The sequence below is a fragment of the Sebastes umbrosus genome, chromosome 8 (assembly GCF_015220745.1).
Source record: "Sebastes umbrosus isolate fSebUmb1 chromosome 8, fSebUmb1.pri, whole genome shotgun sequence".
Classification (NCBI taxonomy): Eukaryota; Metazoa; Chordata; class Actinopteri; order Perciformes; family Sebastidae; genus Sebastes; species Sebastes umbrosus.
The window spans coordinates 32215934-32236269 of NC_051276.1; the positions used below are offsets into that span (position 1 = coordinate 32215934).

Sequence of the window (20336 nt, forward strand, 5' to 3'; positions counted from 1 at the left end):
AAAACATAACATAAAAAAGCACAGGAAAAATGTCACCGGGCTACTAGGTATTAAAAACCAATCTAAATAAAAAAGTCTTGAGTTTAGATTTAAAAAGTACTACAAATTTTACTTCTCCTCTCTCCTGTTCTGTCCTCCTATCTCTGGCCGAGGCAGCTGATTGGTCGAGAGCTCTGACGCGTTGCTGGTGTCGTGTTTACATTTTGTTCCTTCATCCTCTGACGGTTTGTTTTATCACCTGCGTGCATCTGACAGCGAGAGAGGATACAACTCAGAGAGACGCTGCAGCCGCGGAGCAGCATCACCGGAGAGAAACCCGCCTGTCACGGTTAACGGTGACGCTGCTGTTTCTCTTTAAGGTCCGTCAGTCTGATAATTATCTGACTTTGAAGGAGCTTCTTCTGTATCTGTATCTGTCCTCCAACATCTTCTGGTCGCAGACATGAGCGGAAGAGTCGGAGACCTCAGTCCGAAACAGGCTGAAGCACTGGAGCAGGTGAGTTTAGATAGTAATTGTGCTTTATACTGTAGTATCTCTCTGCCATAATTATCTTGGCATCCCTGACTGTTATATAATAATTTGTCTGGCACGTTTTTCTGATAAATTATAATTTAAAGTATTTAATGCACATTTTTAGATTAAAATTTGCAGTCTTTAGTGCACATTTGTAGATTATAATTTACAGTTTTTTATGCATAATTTTAGATTAAAAATTGCAGTCTTAAATGCACATTTCTAGATTATAATTTGCAGTCTTTAATGCACATTTTTAGATTATAATTTAGAGTCTTTAATGCACATTTTTAAATGATCATTTACAGTCTGATGTAAATTTTTAGATTAAAATTTACAGTCTTTAATGCAACATTTTTAGATTATAATTTACAGTCTTTAATGCAACATTTTTAGATTATAATTTACAGTTTTTAATGCACATTTTTTATTATAATGTACAATCTTTAATGCACATTTTTAGATTATAATTTACAGTATTTAATGCACATTTTTAGATTATAATTTACAGTATTTAATGCACATTTATAGAATATAATTCATTCTTTAATGCACATTTTTAGATTATAATTTACAGTCTTTGTCTTAGTCTAAACTAAGGCAGTAAAGGACAGTGTTCCTGAGGCAATAATTGATTTTTGGTGACTAAAACTATATTTCAGTTATACTCCCTTTGCATGCTTTGTTTATTTTTTTTATTTTTTTATTTATTTTTGTGGTTTTTGGTTAGACATACAACCTCATCTCTGTCTCAGTTTTCTATCAGTGAAACAAATTTTTCAGCAGCATTACAATACAGACATTTAGACCACTTTCTATTCAAAGGATTTATTAGTAAAGTCATTAGTTGCACCTTATAAAGGCTGTTCTTTCAGAAAATGCGTTCCTGCACTTTATAGTTCCTGTGTTTAGAGATCACTTCCACATATCTGTTTTCATGTGATTCATATGTTATAAATAGTTGGGTTCACTGTGATTCATTATGCAGTAAACAATACATTTAGTTTAACTTAAGGGGAAGTCGGCTGCACAATTACATGAGGGGAATTGAATTACACTATATAGCCAAAAGCTATATAGCTTGCTGTTTCAACATGACAATGCTCACGTGCAACTGACTGAACTTGACTGGCCTGCACATGTGACCTCACCCCATCCAACATCTTTAGGACAGGGCTGCAACTAACGATTATTTTCAGTCGATGATCTGTCGATTATTTTCACGATTAATCGATTAGTTGTTTGGCCTATAAAATGTCAGAAAATGGTGAAAAACGTCGATCAGTGTTTCCCAAAGCCAAAGGATGACGTCCTCAAATGTCTTGCTTTGTCCACAACTCAAAGACATTCCGTTTACTGTCACAGAGGAGTAAAGAAACCAGAAAATATTCACATTTAAGAAGCTGGAATCAGAGAATTTTGACTTTTCTTTTATTCAAAAATGACTCAAACCGATTAAGTGCGCGATTAATTTAATAGTTGATAACTAATTGATTAATCGTTGCAGTTCTACTTAAGATGAATTGAAATGTTGACTGAGACAAAGGCTACAACATCTCCCCAATGCCAACATCTGGTAACAAGTCTACCACCAGAACAGTGAAGGCTGAAATTGGGCCGAGCCAAATGACGAATCAAGAGAGATTATTTTGCAGCCCTAATGCTAAAGTGTCCACATACTTTTGGCCATGTAGTGCGTTACCTTGTCTGTTTCTCTACCCATGCAAAAACTGTTTACAGGCATCCCTTGTTGAACATTGCCCAACACTGCCTTTAAAGTGTGTAAAACAATTAGTCACAAAGTCACAAGTTAATCAGCAGTATTAGGAAATAAAACCCACTAATCTAAAATAAGTGAAAAGCTTTAAACAAAGAAAAGTACTGTCTGTTTTTTTACCTCCAGGGTGAAAAGTGTAACTGTAAGGATTAGGTTAAACGTTTCCCTGAATATCGCTTCCTAGTATCAAATCCTCTTTGCAGCTCACATGTGAAAACACATCAATCATACTTCTCTTCTTCTCTCCTTCCTCTGGCTACAGTTTCGAGAGAGGATACAAGACATTCTTCCTCAACTTCCTGCACAGCATGACCACTTCCTGTTACGCTGGCTCAGAGGTGAGTTGAGAAACGTGAGGCACCTGCTGCTTTTCCATAACCACAGCACAGAAAAAAAAGCAAAACCTCTCCCGTAATCCTTTACGTTCATCCTGTAACGTGTCATTATTTGCATGTAATCATTTGCATTGGAAAATCTGTCGGTGCCGTTGTGCAAAAAGCAGAAGCTGCAGTGGTTTATTACGTGAAAGGACCTGATGCAACACGTGTAAACAGTCTGTTTGCAGGGTTGAGAAAGAGACTCACGTGTTCACGCCTAAACGCGATGCATCAAACCACAGATGAAGAACTGAACCTGCTCTATGACCTTTTTATTCAGCAGCGGTTAAAATAAACCAGGAAGACGTCAGGGATTTCTAAAAAACATTTCAGACTAAATGCGATTCCCCGATTCTGATTTTCCTCGGGTAGGCTGAGGCAGCGTATCTGCAGGCACTGACTTCAGTTTAAGTCTTAAATTTAATTTTATAAGTATTTTATCTTGCCTGCTGTAGGCTGTGATGTTTGTTATGAAATGTTTTAATTGTCTGTCGGGAGTCGTTCTTCACCTATAAACTAAAAGTGGGATTGTGTGACAGTGGCTGCAGGAGGCTGTACCATCAGCTGACCACAAGTAAAGTAGCTTATTAGATATTTAGTAGATATTTAGCCTGCTAGATATCTAGAATGCGTCTGCGATGCACCGGCGATGCACCGGCGATGCACCGGCGATGCACCGGCGAGCCACTCGGCTCCAGTCTTTTAACAGTTCACACATGACGCTCGAGCGCCGATATGCGATCGCAGAGCCAACACAGATTTTCCTCTGATCTGAGGCTTTTGTTCGGGAGCGCCAAAAACTGTCGGCAAGTGGAAAATCAGAATCAGAATCAGTTTTATTTGCCAAGTACATATATACAAGGAATTTCACTCCGGTTTTTATGCATCTCTCTGAATACATTGGTACCAACCAGGTCATACTAGCTTATGGCGAAGGAGGTTAAATAACGCTCCAAACTTATACTAAATTTTGGCGAGATAAAACTGGCATGGCAATCTTTAAAGGGGTCCCTTGACCTCTGACCTCCAGATATGTGAATGAAAATGGGTTCTATGGGTACCCACGAGTCTCCCCTTTACAGACATGCCCACTTTATGATAATCACATGCAGTTTGGGGCAAGTCATAGTCAAGTCAGCACACTGACACACTGACAGCTGTTGTTGCCTGTTGGGCTGCAGTTTGCCATGTTATGATTTGAGCATGTTTTTTATGCTAAATGCAGTACCTGTGAGGGTTTCTGGACAATATTTGTCATCGTTTTGTGTTGTTGATTGATTTCCAATAATAAATATATACATATATTTGTATAAAGCAGCATATTTGTCCACTCCCATGTTGATAAGAGTATTAAATACTTGACAAATCTCCCTTTTAAGGTACATTTTGAACAGATAAAAAAAAAGTGCAATTCACTTGCAACTTATTGAGATTAATCATGGACAATGATGCGATTAAATATTTTACTCGATTGACAGCCCTAATAAATATTATATAAATATATATAAAAAGCACCAATGACCAACAATAAAATAAGAAATCAAATAAAACCTCTATATACAAGTCAAGTCAAGTGTACAAGTCAACGTTGTGTACCAGGCATTGGTCGACTAATCGACTAAGAGGGGGCAGCCCGATTAAAAAGGTCTTAAAATGCAGAAGCCCTGGTTTAGTTTACGCGTTCAGACTCTGGAGGAAATGGGCAGCAAGTGATTAAAGGAGGCCTTGTTCTGATTAGTCCTGCAGCAGAGGTCTAGCACTCTGTGTTTCAGGCTAATCCAGAGCTAATCGCATTAAAGACGCACTACGATGGACGACAGCCCGTCTGCCAGGGGACACTCTTGTCTTCCTGTTGCTCCGCTGGGTTCAGGTTCCCTGAAAGTTTCCTCCAAAATGGTTTCATAAGAAGAGCTCAGAGTGGCAATGAAGGCGTATTGTTCTCTCTAATGAAGCCTTACTAAACGACCACAGCGGATGGGAAGGTCGGCGTCACAGCTCCAAAACACAGACAATGAGGTGTCTGTTTGTTCTAATGTACGCTCTGAATGATTCAAGTTATTTCCCTTTCAACATGAATGTAAAGATGGTTACCATCGAGCTGTGGGAATACAGTAAGTGTGAGGACAGCTCAGTGCAGTTCATTGATTTAAAGCCTGAGGTGGCCCACAGTGAGCACTAATGATTCACCACATAATAATCTACATCAGAATTACACAGTGAAAGCGAGGCTCATAGAGAACCAATCCAAACGCTGATGGTGTCATTATTCTATAACCATTACATTGTGCAATCAACATTTATTCATAATGATGTCTTTTGCCACTTTAAAGTTAGAATTAACCAGTAGATGATCAGTAAAACACAGGTTCTTGGATGGATCTGAACTCAGCTGAGGTAGCCCTAGTGGTTCCTGTGTCAAGGTTTCATATTTCTTTTGTTGTTTTGAGTGAAATAATGGATCTATCACACTGTCTACCTGTGTGATAGATCCACCCTGTTACTGTCATATGATAGAAGATGAGTCTATTAGAGGCCAATGACCCTCCTCCTCTTCTTAGCAGAACCAACTTATCAACAGTTTTCTGTCAAAGACTGCTCTCAGAGGACGCTCACTCCAACTGGGAGTATTTATCTCTGAGGAGCCTCACCCTAAGAGATAAAGGGGTGGGTAAAGTCTGTGCTGGAGTGCGTTAGGACAAAGTATTATACACTGAAGTGCACTTTTTTTTCCAGAGTTCAGTGAAACTGAATTTTGCAAACAGCAGCTTTTTCTGAAAACCACTGAAGTCCGGTTCTAGTCACAAGACAGTGTTTTTGAACATCAGGGTCACATGCATGCATCCTTACTTGGTCTTGACAACAGACTGTATAAAATGTGGTCTCCGTGACGTCACCCATAGTTTTCTGAAGAGCGGTTGTGAAGCTCCGGCCGTTGTCATCTTGGTAGTGCCGACGCAGCCTAATCCAAAAATGAACAGAGAGGTGGATCATCGGTGGAGCTAAGGCGGCCCAGGTGACGCAACAGAGCAGACAGCTAGCAGCCAGCGACCTGGTACAGCACCCACCTGTCACTTCAAGCAGCCACGCCCTCAATTATGACGAACTTTAAGCCTTAATATAATTTAAACGGGTGATTTATATAAAAATTCACTACCATACAGTTGTCATGAACGGAGAAATTATCTATAGAGACCAAAACCGTTTTTTGTACCAGGCTGTAAACATGTTTATTTCTGCTGTAAAGGTGAGCATTTTAACATGGGGGTCTATGGGGATTGACTCGCTTTTGGAGCCAGCCTCAAGTGGCCATTTGAGGAACTGCAGTGTTTGGCACTCCTGCGTTGGCTTCATTTCTCAGCACCGGAGGTTGCCGCTTTAGTGGGGCAGTTAAGCATAACAATTGTGCATTTTACGATAAAAGCAACCCATTTGGCACAGATGTGAGTTTATATGCTATAAAAAGATACAGATATTGAGGCGTTGCAAATTTGGCCCTACTTGGGATCTTGAGCCCATGATGACATGAAATATAGTGACTTTTGCCCTCTCTTGACTTTAGCTTATATTCTCTAGGTATAAACATATAGGGATTTTAGCTTTTTTAGCTACCTCTGCAGCATAAAAAAATACTATTGGTGCTGTCTTTTTTTGTTTTAGTGTACGACAGACTAGCCAAGAATAATGCCTTCATGATTAGTCACGTAACAAGAAGTCATATCGCAACACCTACATGTTATCTAAATCTTTCTAAAGATAATATTCAGATAATATATGCTGACTGGGTTTGTCCTCGTACCGGCTACATTATGAACCTTTATCACAGCTTCAGATAACGTTAATCAGATCATCAAATCTGCACTTGGGTCTGATATCACCTTGAAAACAGAAATAAGAAATAATTACACACAACCTCTTTATACAATAGGATACATAAGAAGCAGAAGGACATCTTTCATCCGGTACTGTGTATATTATTAGTAGTTCAAACTTGTTATTATCCAGTAAGATGAAGTGATCGGAGCAAAACACTAATTACCAACTCAAAATAATACACAGCCTGGTCATCTGCCAGAATCTGCTCTGTGCTTTTGTAATTGTAAGTCACTATGTCCCAGTTAAGATGCCAGACTGGAGCATTCGGTGCAGTTTAATCCACTGCCGGAGTAAGTTGTAAGACTCACTTCAACAGCAACAGCGCTGTTGTGCTTTTTCCACCAGACGGTCAGCTGCAGCGCTAATCATCTTAGATGGAGTAGTATTAAGACAGTGAACTGTGTGTCAACTCTGTTCTGGATCAGTCTCACTGACAATGGTTTTAATATGTAATACGACAGAGTAGAGGAAGTGTTTTGGATGTTTTATAAGTTTATTCCCAGAGGGTATCAATGACAATTATACAATTTAAGAGTCTTTTATGGAATAGAATAGAAAATATTTTTGCATGCAAAAGGCAGACAGTCTTTGGTTTGCATGTGCAGTTCCTAAAATTTTGTCCCCCCTGTGTGATTTGTGGACGGAAGAGGCATCTTGTAGGAATTATAGAGAAACTTTTAAAGAACTACTGTATAGTTGTTGACATTTATTTTTCACATTTTCACACCTTATTTAGTAATCTACTGATTGTTTCTACTGACACCTATTGTGTTGGTTTTGTAAGACATTTCTACAATGTTTTTGACACAATTTGGCAAAAAATGTGCCTCCCACTAGTGCCTCAACAGACAACACAATAAGACAGGAACTGGTGGAATCACTAGTTGCATGAAGTATAAATATTATTTTCTCCTATTCTTAAATGGTGTATTTGAATATTTCTGCATACTGGGATCCCTAAACAGTCTTGAATTACATAAATTTGGTCTCACTGTAAAGCTGAGGCTCTTGTGGATCCAATGAGCCCAACTGTATTCATGTGTGATGATGTTTGTCCCCATAGGAGACATTTTATTGTAGTAAACTTGACCTCGCTGTATAAAATGACCTGTGGTGACCTCTAGGATAATCACAGCCTCATGAAACTTTACAGCCACAAACTAGAGACCTAGAGCATTCAGAGGATAGATGGCAGTTTACACAACAGAAGTGCTCGCCATCCAATCACTGAAAGATGCAATTCTTGCAGAAATCTCCAAATGGGTTTAAGGTGTGCTCCAGATCTCGTCCCTCCAAATCTTATTACGCTCTTAATTGTTGTTGTTTCCTCCTTTAAGAAGATTTAGATATAAAAGGTCAAGCAAAGTGTGATGATGTAAAATCTTTCCAACATTTCCACTAGACTTGACTGACTGAATGATTGACACGTTTTAGCCCTTTAAAAAGAGTTTAAAGATGCATTGTTATCACAAGTTATCACGTCTTTACAGGATCTGTGATCGGTTTCTTAACTTTATATTTTTAGTTTTTTACACTTTGTCCTTTTCTGTATATTTTCTTCTTTGTCACTTTTATTTCCCTCATTCCCTTTTCCTCCTGCTGTAAAGCACTTTGTAACTCATGTTATGGAAAGTGATATATAGATAAAGTTTGCTTGCTTTACAATATATTATAGTGTCTCTAAGTGTCTCTCTCTGCATTCTGGTTAAAGACAATATAACATTTATGGATCATGATGTCTGTATTTATCATGTCAGCCTCATTTTTACTTTCCTTTCTCTATTTTTTTTTTAGCCAGAAACTTCAACATCCAGAAGTCGGAGGCCATGCTGCGAAAGGTAACATGTTCAGCTTCTCTGTTGAGTAGCATAGGACAGTAATGCAATACTAATCATGTACAAAGTCGAAAGTCGAGGTACAACCACAATGCTTTCTCTTTCAGTGACTAATTAGTGTTGTGTGAGAGAGTTCAGTTAGCTGCAGCACAGACTGTTCATCAGATTAGGGAGGAACAGTGTGGTGACGGTTCACTGTGGGGAAACTGAGTCATCGCAGCAGTTTGAGATAAGATATAGATAAAAGGGATTAAATGAGTAATTAAAATGATAGAGTAAGATTTACAGCCGCCTAACTTAAAGCTGCATTAACCGATTTTTGTCCACTAGGTGGCAGAAGAAACTGACGGACACGTCGCCCTGATATATTGTCGTCTTATAAAGTTGTTATATTTCGCAAAGGCTGCCTACTTCCACAAATCAACACAGCAACAGTAGCTTTTGTTTAAAGGTCGACTACATCTGCGTTCTTTTCTGTGTTTTTCAAATGGAAACGCCCACTCAGCTGTTAGCAAAAGCAGTGACGTAGGGTTACCACTGTAAGCTAATCAATAAGGTTAGGAATAATGCGAAGCTGAGTCAACGTTTGCTGTGCTAAGTTTGGAAATAACTGAAAGGATTAGTTCAGAGTGGGGTTGTATGAGGTACTTATCCATAGTTAGTGTATTACGGCGGTCACCACGTCCCCAGTTTGTAGAAGCAAGCAGAGAAGTTAAGCAATGTACTGCTGTGGACGGGGGCAGCAGCAAAACGTACTTTAGACACCTAAAAAAGAATCAATATCAGTTTAAGTGTACGCTATATTTAGAATATTTTCACCGCTTTAGCTTGCCGCCAGACAGCCCTTTCCAACGGGGAACTAAAGCCGTTATATCGCTCTCTTCAAAGCCACCAGACTCCATTGACAAAAACAGTAATTTTACCTTGTGGAACACGAGAGTTGATGGTCTGACGCTGTCTCAATCGGTTAGTTAGTTTGTGTTATTGTGTGACTTTTGAATCCGAACTAATGTGGCGTCCACACAGCAGTACACTGCTTAGCCTGCGTGCCGCTGTCTGCTGTTCAGTTAACTGAGCTGCCTCTCAGCATTTTGGAATAGAGATTAAAAAAACAGGCTGTGTAACTGTAGCTTTGATCTTTGAACAAACCTTATCAAACTCCATCTGAACTACACCACCTTCTCCCGGTATCTTCATTATTTCTCGCCTCAGTAGTTAAATTTATCTGTTACTTCTTAAATCTATTTATAAACCTGTAAATGTATATATCAAAATGGCCTGAGAGCCAGTTTGAAACATCTCTTTCCTCCCTTTGTTGGTGTGTTTGAGGTTGTAACCATGTGTTGGCATGTACCAGTATGTGTGTACTACTGATCCCCTTCCTGCTGACGGGGCAGCTTTTACATCTCCTACTGTCTGAAACCTCCTAAGCCACTTAAATCACTACATTGTGCTTGGGCGGATGTGCCACTGTGCAAGCAGTCTATCATCAAGGAAGTAAAAAAACAACCATGCTTTAATGTACTTATTGTATATTATTAATCCTATGATTGCACCCGTCTTTTCTTCCAGCATGTTGAGTTCAGGAAACAGATGAAAGTAGACACAATAACCGAAGACTGGCGTCCACCAGAGGTAATACTAACCCCGTAAACATTATAAACCAACACCTACTGTAGGTTCAGTGTACTTAAAGAGTCATTTTAGGATTTTTTTTTCAAATAAATGCGTCAAATATTCCAGTACACGACTGATGGAACCATTTAAAACAAATGCTGATTGCAGGTGATAGAGAAGTATCTGTCAGGAGGGATGTGTGGTCACGACCGCGAGGGCAGTCCTATCTGGTACGACGTCATCGGACCCATGGATCCTAAAGGCCTCTTCCTGTCCGCCGCCAAGCAAGACTTTATCAAGTCCAAGATCAAAGACTGCGAGGTCCTGCAGAAGGACTGTGCCCTCCAGTCGCAGAAGGTGAGAGTCACGGTTTGTGGACTGCCGTTTGGAAGCCTGGAGTTCGGTATTTTGGCAGTCGACATCTTGTTTTTTGCACGAGAGGGTTCAAGTTGGTCTGTTTTTATTCTATTCAGTTTGTCTCTATCAGATGTCACATGGATTTATCGTTCGGTTTCATTACATTACATTAATTTGGCAGAAACTCTTATCCAAAGTGACTCACATTTGGGGAGCAATTTGGGGTTCAGTGTCTTTCTCGTGTTCACAGAAGGAGCCACGAATAAACATAATAAGTAAAACCACCCAACAATGAATGGCCAGCCTGCTCTACCAACTAAACTACAGTTTCACAGATTAAATTTCACTGTCTTTCTGTCACCAGCTTGGGACGAACGTGGAGGCGATCACCATGATCTACGACGTAGAAGGTCTGGGTCTGAAACACTTATGGAAGCCTGCTATAGAAACATATGGAGAGGTAGGTACAACGAGACATAGACCTCACAGAACTAATACTGGAAACAGACTGTTGACGGTCAAATATCTCCAAATACAGTACATGTTCCTCTGTGTCACCAGATCCTCCAGATGTTTGAAAACAACTACCCAGAAGGCTTGAAAAGGCTGTTCGTCATTAAAGGTAAATTTGTCCTTCCTCCGTGAATGATTGGGAGTAATTAATAGATTTCAACTGTGTTTCTTTGTTCGTCTTTTTATCATCATGTCCTGCTTTTGAAGAGCTAGAGATTTGATTATTCCCATTTGGTCAATGCTATTTACTTTTTCTCCTGCAGCACCCAAACTCTTTCCTGTGGCCTACAACCTCGTCAAGCACTTTCTGAGTGAGAACACAAGACAGAAGATCTATATCCTCGGGGGTGAGACACTACACACATCTTATTTTAGAGAATATTTCACCCACTTTCACCTCCCTCCTTTCTGATGAAATGACCCGTCGTTGTTTCTACAGCTAACTGGCAGGAGGTTTTACTGAAGTACATTGATCCAGAGGAGCTGCCGGCGATATACGGCGGTAAACTGACGGATCCAGATGGAGATCCTCGCTGTCGGACCAGGGTGAGTCAGTGAATCAGACAACAACCCAAACTGCACACCCATGGGTGCTGTCTTTTTGGTAAAGGTGGGCTGATGATGAGTTGGAAGAGACAAGTATCTGTTGCAGATGCTGCATAATTTTTGAGATACTATTAATACTTGGATATACATTTATTGAAACATTCATGAGGATAAATTAGAGTAAACACAATAAGCTGTTTCCTCTTAATAGTTTTCTCCCCAAATGTTACTTAGTCCTAAAATTACCTCAAGCTAAAGCAAAAATGAGCACCAAAGTATGTTTACCGAATCCAACTGTTTATTTCTTTGAGTGCCATCACTCGGCAGATAAAAGCGTCAGTTCTTGCACTGATGTGATTGAAATCAATCTCACGATATAAATAAGGATCATTTTCTGGTATTGATATTTATCATGATATGGTAAATGCATGCAAAATCACATGAGATGATAAAACTAATGTTCAATGTCATAAATGATGTCCCAGTTGAATGCATTACTTAAGACATTATACTGCATTCACATGGAATCAGGTAGACGGCAGATGGACAACACGAAACAAACCAACAGTCCGACGGAATGACAGGACGGCAAAATGAAACATGCGTGACGATATTTCGCTATAGTGATGTCATATTGTTTACAAAGAATTATTATTTTATTTTATGTTATTATTCTAATAATGCATGTAGCTATAAAATGCAGCTTTGTCTTAATTTTCTATTGCAAACTTAAAAAACAAAAACGTTCTCCTTGAGGGAGCTACTGTACGTAACATCCGGCTGTAAATTCTGTCGTGGAGGACGGAAAAAAGTTAAAATATTGTAACTTTGGACGACAATACCGTCTACCGTTACAGTTATTCTCTCGCCTGATTTTACGTCTGCCATGTCAATGCAGCATAACCCTTTACAAAAAACATTTTTTGAAGGGTTATGCCAAAACACATTTTGTCACTTTTAATTAGAATTTTCTTGGAATTTATAATTTTGTTATCACAATAAAAGTACACCAAAAGTCAAATTAATGTACAATAATTGAGGCCCAGTCCTACAGACGGATGTTTTGAAGAATATGTGGCAACTTTGCTTTTCACAACGACTGTCAGACAGATGTACCAACAGTCCTGCAATAGATACGATAAGTCTGATTCCAACAGCAGCTGATCAGCCCTCCTGTAAATGAAACATGCGACAGTACGCCTGCTTTGGAGTAGTTTCAAACATTTATATATGGACTCTGTTTTCATAGACTTGTGAGTCCTGCCATGTAGTTTTCTTTCACTGGTTTGCATCATGTGCTCATGTAGTTTGGCAGCTTTCAGCTTTGCTTTGGCAACAGACCGTCTGGCGAATATGCATGCAGTGTGTACATGAAACATTGTGGGTTTACATTTGACTGGCAAAGAATAAAAAGGAATAATTTGCCTAAACAGAAATAATGCAACGGCACAGTCAGGCTACAAACAGACCTGGATGAGATGTTCTCTTTAAAATGTTAATGCTGCCAACACTGGCTGCAGTGTGGCAGTGATCCTGTTACACGTGAATGTGCCAGTTTGATCACAGCAGCTCAATGACAATACAAGGACTGTTCTGGTCTGGCAGAATGAATCAATACAGCTGCACACATTCTTTCTGCCAGACATACACAAATGTAAAAAGGAAATGATGCAAAAGGGATCTAATTTGTGGGTCGCCCGATTGCATTCAACACATTGTTTGCTTTGTGAACTATAACAGGTAATGACAGACGATATTTGCAGACAATCCACAGGAAATAGCAGATGAGAAATGAATTATTAATCAAGAAAAACTCCCACTTCATCCCCGCTGCATCCCTGCCTCGCTGCGTAGCCCTCAGATCGAGAGATTTAGTCAAACCTGGCAGTGTAGTATCGAGCGGCAGCTTCATTAGTCGCATTTATAGACAAGATACTCTAGACGAGGACACTGACCGTGCGTTTGTTTCTGTAGATAAATAATTGGGCCCAGGAGAGCTGAGGAACAGGAAGAGAGAAATTCATTTTGGCTGCATTCAAGATTCAAGGAATTGAGATGCTCAGCGTCAAAGTGTTTTCTTTTTTCTACCGTTTTGTTTTTTTAGTTTAGCTACCTGTGTGTCCTTGACGTTGTACTGTATTATTTTGGTTACTTACTAAAGGAATAGTTCAATATTTTGGGAAATGCGCTCCAGCCGCTTGCCGAGAGTTAGATGAGAAGATTGAGACCACTCTCATGTCTGTACAGTAAATATGAAGCTAAAGCCAGGAGACTACTAGCTTAGCTTGGCATAAAGACTGGAAGTGGCGGGAAACAGCTAACCTGGAAGTCACTCCAGGAAGTCACCGCGCCCGGTGAACAAAAGCTGTGCTTCCACTGCATGGTGCGGCTCGGCTCGACTCGACTCGCTTCTGGTACCAGGTCCTTTTCTCTTGCGGTGTTTCCACTGCTGATAGAACCCCCTCAGTGTAGGCGGGATTCTCAGCTGATCGCCGTAGCGGCGGCGCATTAAACTGCCGTGACATCATCATCGATGAGCTGCCATTTCTTTTAAAAATCTGGGTAGAGTGAATTAAAAATGGTGGTCGCTATTGACGGTAGTTTGGCTATTTAGAAGTCGCAGGTTTGTGCAGGATGTCCCGTGTCGTGCTAGTGATGATTCTGAGTTTGACCAATCAATGGTCGGCAGCGTTTTAACTCCACCTTCTAGTATCGGCCCTGCTCAACCGAGGTGGTACCAAGAATGGAGCAGTTCTATTGGTACCATCCGCAACTTTTGCTCTCGCAAACGCTAAAATAACCTAATCTAATGTGTAAAGAACTGAACTGGATTGGACTGCTTGGTGGAAATGTGCCAAAATAGTCAAGCACGTAACTTGTTGATTGGATTGGATTTCGTTTCCATTGGGCAGAGCTAAGCTAGCTGTAACATTGTGTATTTCCCAAAATGTTGAATTATTCCTTTAAGAATTGGGCATCATTGATGGGCCTGCAGGAATGCACTTATACCATACAATTGTTTGCAAATTGTATGTTAAGATAGAAATGAACTGGTAGAGTTCATTGATCAGTCTCTGTGTGTGATTTTTCTGCATCTTTAGGGTTCATTATTGTCGGTCTATTAAGCAAACATTTTCTGAGTTGTTAAAGGTTAACTTCTGTATTTTTCAACCTGGACCCTATGTTGCCATGTTTTTGTGTCTAAGTGACTAACGGGGACAACAACTTTTGAAATTGCTCCAGTTTTGAACGAGAGTGCTGCAAACACGAAACGAGCTGCGAGGCAAATGCGTTACGTCCTCTAAAAGTGCTTGTTTTTGCCACTGACAGGCTCAGATTGTTATTATATCAAATGTAAGAAAATGGTGAAAAATGTTGATCAATGTTTCCCAAAGCCCAAGATAACGTCCTTAAATGTCTTGTTTTTGTCCACAACTCAAAGATATTCAGTTTACTGTCACAGAGGAGTAAAGAAACCAGAAAATACTCACATATAAGAAGCTGGAATCAGAGGGTTTTAACTTTTTTTTCTGAAAAAAATTACTCTACCGATTATCAAAATAGTTTGCGATTAATTTAATAGTTGACAACTAATCGATTAATTGTTGCAGCTGTAGTTGAAAAATACTGAAGTTATTCTTTAATATCGTAGCGAGATCCAGTCGGTTTTAAACTGCAGTGATCTGTGCGGCAGGAAAGATAAAATCTTTGTGATCTGCTTGCTTTAAAAAAAACTGTTGAGCCTTATGCATCTGAGGTTTTTCTCACTTCTCACTTTGCCTGATTGAGTTTTGCTCTCTAATGTGTGTTTTTGTTCTTTTAGTAATGCCTTTCTTTCAGCATCTTTTCTTTTTTGTCGATGACAGTTTCTCAATAACGGTTCTGTTGAAGTTTGACATTTCTGCAAGACTTTTAGAAAAGTGGTTTCAGAGGAGTTCCCTTATAATAATGCTCAGACAGGTCTGAAATAACGTTCTGAGCTGCGTCTGTCCTCTGTAATATACTTAATGTTAATTATCAGCTGCTGGATTTAACTGGATTAAACTCATCTCACTCAGGAAATCACTGCCCTCTGTTGGTTGGTTCCCAGTACTGGGAACACAGTTGACTGGTTTGATATTTATGTGAATAAAACAGTGAAAAAAAGAGAAAACTTTTTGTGCAACTTATGTAAAATTACAAGCATTCAGACACAAAGTCACAGTAAGTGATGGCTTTCTCTTCTTCCTCCTTCCCCCAGACAACATTTCATATAATTCACTTTTTGACACCCGTATCTCTAACTCTGTTTATGCCCGGTCTCGGATACAGATAAACCACGTGGGCCCAGTTCCCCCCTCCTACTACGTGCGGGACCACGTTAAGGTGGACTACGAGCGGTGTATGACCGTCAGCCGAGGTTCCTCCCAACAGCTGGACTACGAGATCCTGTTCCCGGGCTGCGTTCTCAGGTCAGCTGGATGCAACACGTTTTCTCACAGTGGCAGCAGTGGTGGATAAAATTATTTATTGAAGTCATTTTAGAGCTGAGACAGTTAGCTGATTTACTGATTAGTTGATTAAAAGTTATTTATTAAGAAAACATTTTTCCGAAGCTTTTCTGTTTTACATCATTGTTGATTGAACATCTTTTAGTTTTGGACTGTTGGTTAGAGTAAACAAGCCGTTTGATGTGACCTTAAGGTCTGAACATTTGTGAAGGGCATTTTTACTGTTTTATGACATTTTACAGACTCAAAAAAATAATTGCGTCATAGAAGTAATGGGTGAGCAATCAACAGTGAAGATAATTGATTTTTGGTTTTGGTGAAGATCTGGCGTGTGCATAAAATGTTTTCATGCAAAAAAAAAATGTAGTTACAGTATATAGTAGTATTGATAGCTGTCATTTTCAGATATATTTATTGCTCGCAAAAACAATTAAAAAAATAATGGGAAGAGAGTACAAAAGACAAATCAAATACATGTCAATGCATTTAGCAGACACGGCTGCAGAGAACGATAAAGCAGAATTAGAGCTGAATTTGTGATGAAAAAATTCATGATGAAATCATTTAGTTGGTGAACAAATTAGTTATTAGTTCAGTTATTAAAACTGTTAATTATTAATATTTGAAGAGAAGGAGCACCAGCAACATTTAGGTCTATTAAAAGGATCAAATTCAGTTGTTTTACCTCTTAAAAATGACTTTTTCCATTATATATATTTATATTACATATTGCTTATTCCATGCCCTTTCCAACTTAAATTAGAGTACAAACATTTTAAGGATTTTTTAAAAGGTCATCTGTTTCAACACTACCAAGGTGTAATCAAATTAAGTTCATCAGATTATTCATACATACATTTATTTTTGCATAAGGCAGAGTAATGTCACATTCTTTGTTGTGGTAATGGCAGACCTAGCCCAATGAATTTATGAAATTACTGTTTTTTTAAGTGCTTCAACTGTTATTCTTTCAAAAACAATAAACTGAAATCCACAGAAAAAGTCAGAAAAGCAACTTTAAATTAAATTGAAAATCTTTTTTCTTTCCCATCTCGGTAGGTGGCAGTTTGCCACTGAGAGTGCAGACATTGGCTTTGGGGTGTTTCTGAAGGCTAAAATGGGCGAGTGGAAGAAGGCAGGTCAGATGCAGGAAGTCGTCCACAGCCAGCGTTACAACTCCCACTTAGTACCCGAGGACGGATCACTGACCTGTGAAACCCCAGGAGTCTGTGAGTGACCCAAACCTTGGTGCTCAGAAGGCTTTACGTTGTGTAATCATTAGATCAGAGTTAATAATATTCTGCTCTGTTTGTCCTCCCCAGATGTTCTGAGATTTGACAACACTTACAGCATCTTCCAGGCCAAAAGAATCAGCTTCACCGTCGAGGTCCTTCTCCCAGACCGCCTACAGTCCCCACAGAACAATGAGGGGTCCAAAAACTGTACAAGTACAAGTGTACAAGCTGAGGCCAGCAGCCAATCATAACCAAGAGGATGAAACAACATGCCACTTCAGTGTTGTCACATCAGTAAAGTGTAGCCGCCACTCGTAAGCACAGCCTGAGAGACTTGAGTTTAACAGGAACTTTAACATGCTGCCAAGTATTTAACCCATGTCAAGATCTGACTGTTTGACCCTTTAATCATCTCTAATGACGACCTTATTCACACGCTGTCCATTTGGAAACATTTATGAAACAAAAAAGGAAGGAAAAGGTTTGAATATTTCCCTTTTCTGCTGCAGCTTCTGGAGAATTCAAACCTTAAATACGTGCTATAAAGGTTTGGTGAATCAAAGCAGGGACAAATAATATTACTGGAAGTATGTGAACAACCCAAACACATCATTTTGTGCACTTTAGGTCTTGTTTTTTTGGGTAAGGTCTCTTAATTCCAATTCACAGAAATCGTAATGCTTCAACATACAATATTTTAGACAACAGTGTGCTTCCAACGTTGTTGATACCGTTTGTGGAAAGTCTTCAAAGTTTCAATACGACAACAAAGCCAGGTCCCATGAAGAGATGGTTTTGATGTGGAGGTACTTGACTGACCTGCACAGAGCCCGGACTTCAACACCTTCAGGATGAACTGGGACACCGACATTATCACCCAACATCAGTGTTGGACCTCACCAAAGCCTGAAACCAGAGTAGAGGCTATTATAGGAGCAGATTAATGCTCATCATTGTGGAATGAGATGTTCAACATATCACATATGGGTGCAATGTTTGGGTGTCCACATACTTCTGGCCAGATGTTGTAGCTTCACATTTAAAGGGCGGGTCCTTTTTTTCAAAAGAAAAACTCACTCACTCAGCCGTTTGCAAAAAGCAGTGATGAAGGTTACACAGTAAGCTCATCAATAAGGTTATGAACAATGTGAATGTTAGCACTAGCTGAGTCAAGTTTAGAATTAACTGAAAGGGCTAATTCGGATTTTTTATTTTTTTGGTGGGGTTGTATGTAAACTCCCGTGTTCTATGAGGTAAAATTACTGTTTTGGTGAATGTAGTCTGGTGGCTTTGAAGAGAGCGCTATAACTGCTTCAGTTCTGACGGCCAGGTAAAGCGGCTGTGGACGGGAACAGCAGAAAGATTTATTTTAGCCACTTAAATAAAAAAAAAGAAAAGAAAATATATATACACACATCAGTTTGAGTGTACGCTATATTTAATATATTTTCACTGCTTTACCTTGCCGCCAGACAACCCTTTTTGACGGGGAACTGAAGCCATTATATCGCCATCTTCAAAGCCAACAGACTCTATTCACAAAAACAGTAATTTTACCTTTTGAATTGAATTTGAATAAATAAGGAACACCACTGGGAAGTTACAGAAGGATATAAAACCTTAAAAAATATATACATTTTATATATAAAATTATATATTATTTATTTTATATATAAATAATGGACCCGCCCTTTAAGTTACCGCAAAAGTATGTCATCGCAACAATTAGAAGTTAGTTATCTCACCAACAACAAGAGGCTAGAGAGGCTCGAGGCTACATTAGCCACCACTAACATAACAACCAAATCTCTGACCCAGCTGTTGGTGGTCAAGTTGCATTGTGGGTAATGTAGGCGCTAGGTTTTGACAAGGAAGAAGAATGCATGGAATAAAAACAAGATGATATTTGTCAATGTTACAGGAGTGCAAAGCTAAATCTTTTAACATCCTCAGTCGTGTCGACCAGTTTTAGTTTCACATGTTTCAAATAGGCCACCAAGTGAATCAGGTCAGTTCTACCACAGCTTATTTAAATGCTATGATGTGTAAACTAGGCCACCACTCCTATAAAAGTAGCATAAAACAGAACTAGTATTCATTTTCTATGCACAAAAATAAAGGATAAACATTTTAGATGTTTTTTTCCTACATGTATATGGCGTAAATGTTTGCCATGACAGTCAGCATCAGTAACATTTCAATTAATTTATATAAGAATATGTTTGTTTGCCATTTTGAAACTTGAAGAAAAAAAAGAAATGAAGAAAATGTACCTCTTTGTTTATGTAAGAATTTGTTATGAGGCTCTAAATTAAGATTATTTTTTGTTTACGTTAATTGTTCATTGGATGTGCCTCTAATGATCGCCTCTTCCCAAATTTGCTGAGAACATTCCTTTAAATATTTATTTCTTCTTTTATAATTTATTTCCAGAAAACGGGTTGAAAGAATATTTATTTTATAAAAGCAAAATATTAAAGTCTATATCACATATACAATAAACAGTATTACATAATATTCATGTTGACTCGTTTGCAGTGAATGTAAAAGAAAATATGTTACTCTCACCGGGAGATTACTGAATGTAGGTTGTGGCAGAAAGCCAGAAGAATGGAGGATTATTCACATTACTTTCATATTTATATTGCACTGAGAGACTTCTGCAACAACATGGTAAAACCTAAGGAAGGAAAATAAGAGTACTGTTATGGCCATACTGTCTGGACTGAACAAACTGTTAATAAAGATCTTTTCATGATAAAAGATACTTTAAACAACTGTAAGAGAAGTAAATAAAAGGTGTTGACAACACTTTGAGAGTTGCAGGTTTGTCATGAAACGTCTTCATGACATTGACACATCTCCTCCACGCCTCTGTCTTTTGTTTAAACTGTCAAAGCTTTGTTTTAGAGCTGCAACGATTAATCGATTAGTTTCAACTATTAAATAAAAAAAGATTCTCTGATTCCAGCTTCTTAAATGTGAATATTTTCTGGTTTCTTTACTTCTCTATGACAGTAAACTGAATATCTTTGAGTTGTGGACAAAACAAGACATTTGAGGACGTCATCTTGGGCTTTGGGAAACACTGATTTTATAGACCAAACAACTAATCGATTAAGCGAGAAAATAATCAACAGATTAATCGACAATAAAAAATAATCATTAGTTGCAGCCTTAGTTTGTTTCATCGAGAGATACA

At 38.9% G+C, this 20336-nt stretch overlaps 2 protein-coding genes and 1 long non-coding RNA gene across 7 annotated transcripts in view; 1 reads left to right on the forward strand and 2 right to left on the reverse strand.

Annotated features, from left to right (window-relative positions):
- The window catches only part of rnf215 (ring finger protein 215), a 33316-nt gene that overhangs the window by 11615 nt on the left and 1365 nt on the right, over positions 1–20336 (reverse strand). For 3 of the 5 annotated variants that reach the window (XR_005207836.1, XM_037777351.1, XM_037777352.1), the window contains exons 2-3: positions 19703–19814; positions 17954–18040 (exon numbers count right to left, since the gene is read on the reverse strand). Coding sequence is in view for 3 of the 5 variants with exons in the window: in XM_037777351.1 (XP_037633279.1) it covers positions 17954–18005 (52 nt within the window). In the remaining 2 variants the exon portion in view is untranslated. Of the gene's footprint in view, positions 1–5691; positions 5697–17953; positions 18041–19702; positions 19815–20336 lie in introns of those variants that run through there. The other 2 variants (XM_037777353.1, XM_037777354.1) reach the window with 2 other exon arrangements.
- LOC119492692 (SEC14-like protein 2) lies at positions 58–18507 on the forward strand. The gene is made up of 12 exons (XM_037777350.1): positions 58–496; positions 2554–2629; positions 8336–8379; positions 9949–10011; positions 10162–10350; positions 10715–10810; positions 10912–10972; positions 11127–11210; positions 11303–11409; positions 15721–15860; positions 16959–17128; positions 17222–18507. The coding sequence occupies exons 1-12, from the start codon at positions 443–445 to the stop codon at positions 17383–17385; spliced, it is 1248 nt and encodes a 415-aa protein (XP_037633278.1). The 5' UTR covers positions 58–442; the 3' UTR covers positions 17386–18507.
- LOC119492694 lies at positions 16742–17404 on the reverse strand. The gene is made up of 2 exons (XR_005207837.1): positions 17248–17404; positions 16742–17108 (listed from the first exon to the last, which is right to left on the reverse strand). It is a non-coding gene; the product is annotated as an uncharacterized LOC119492694 (long non-coding RNA).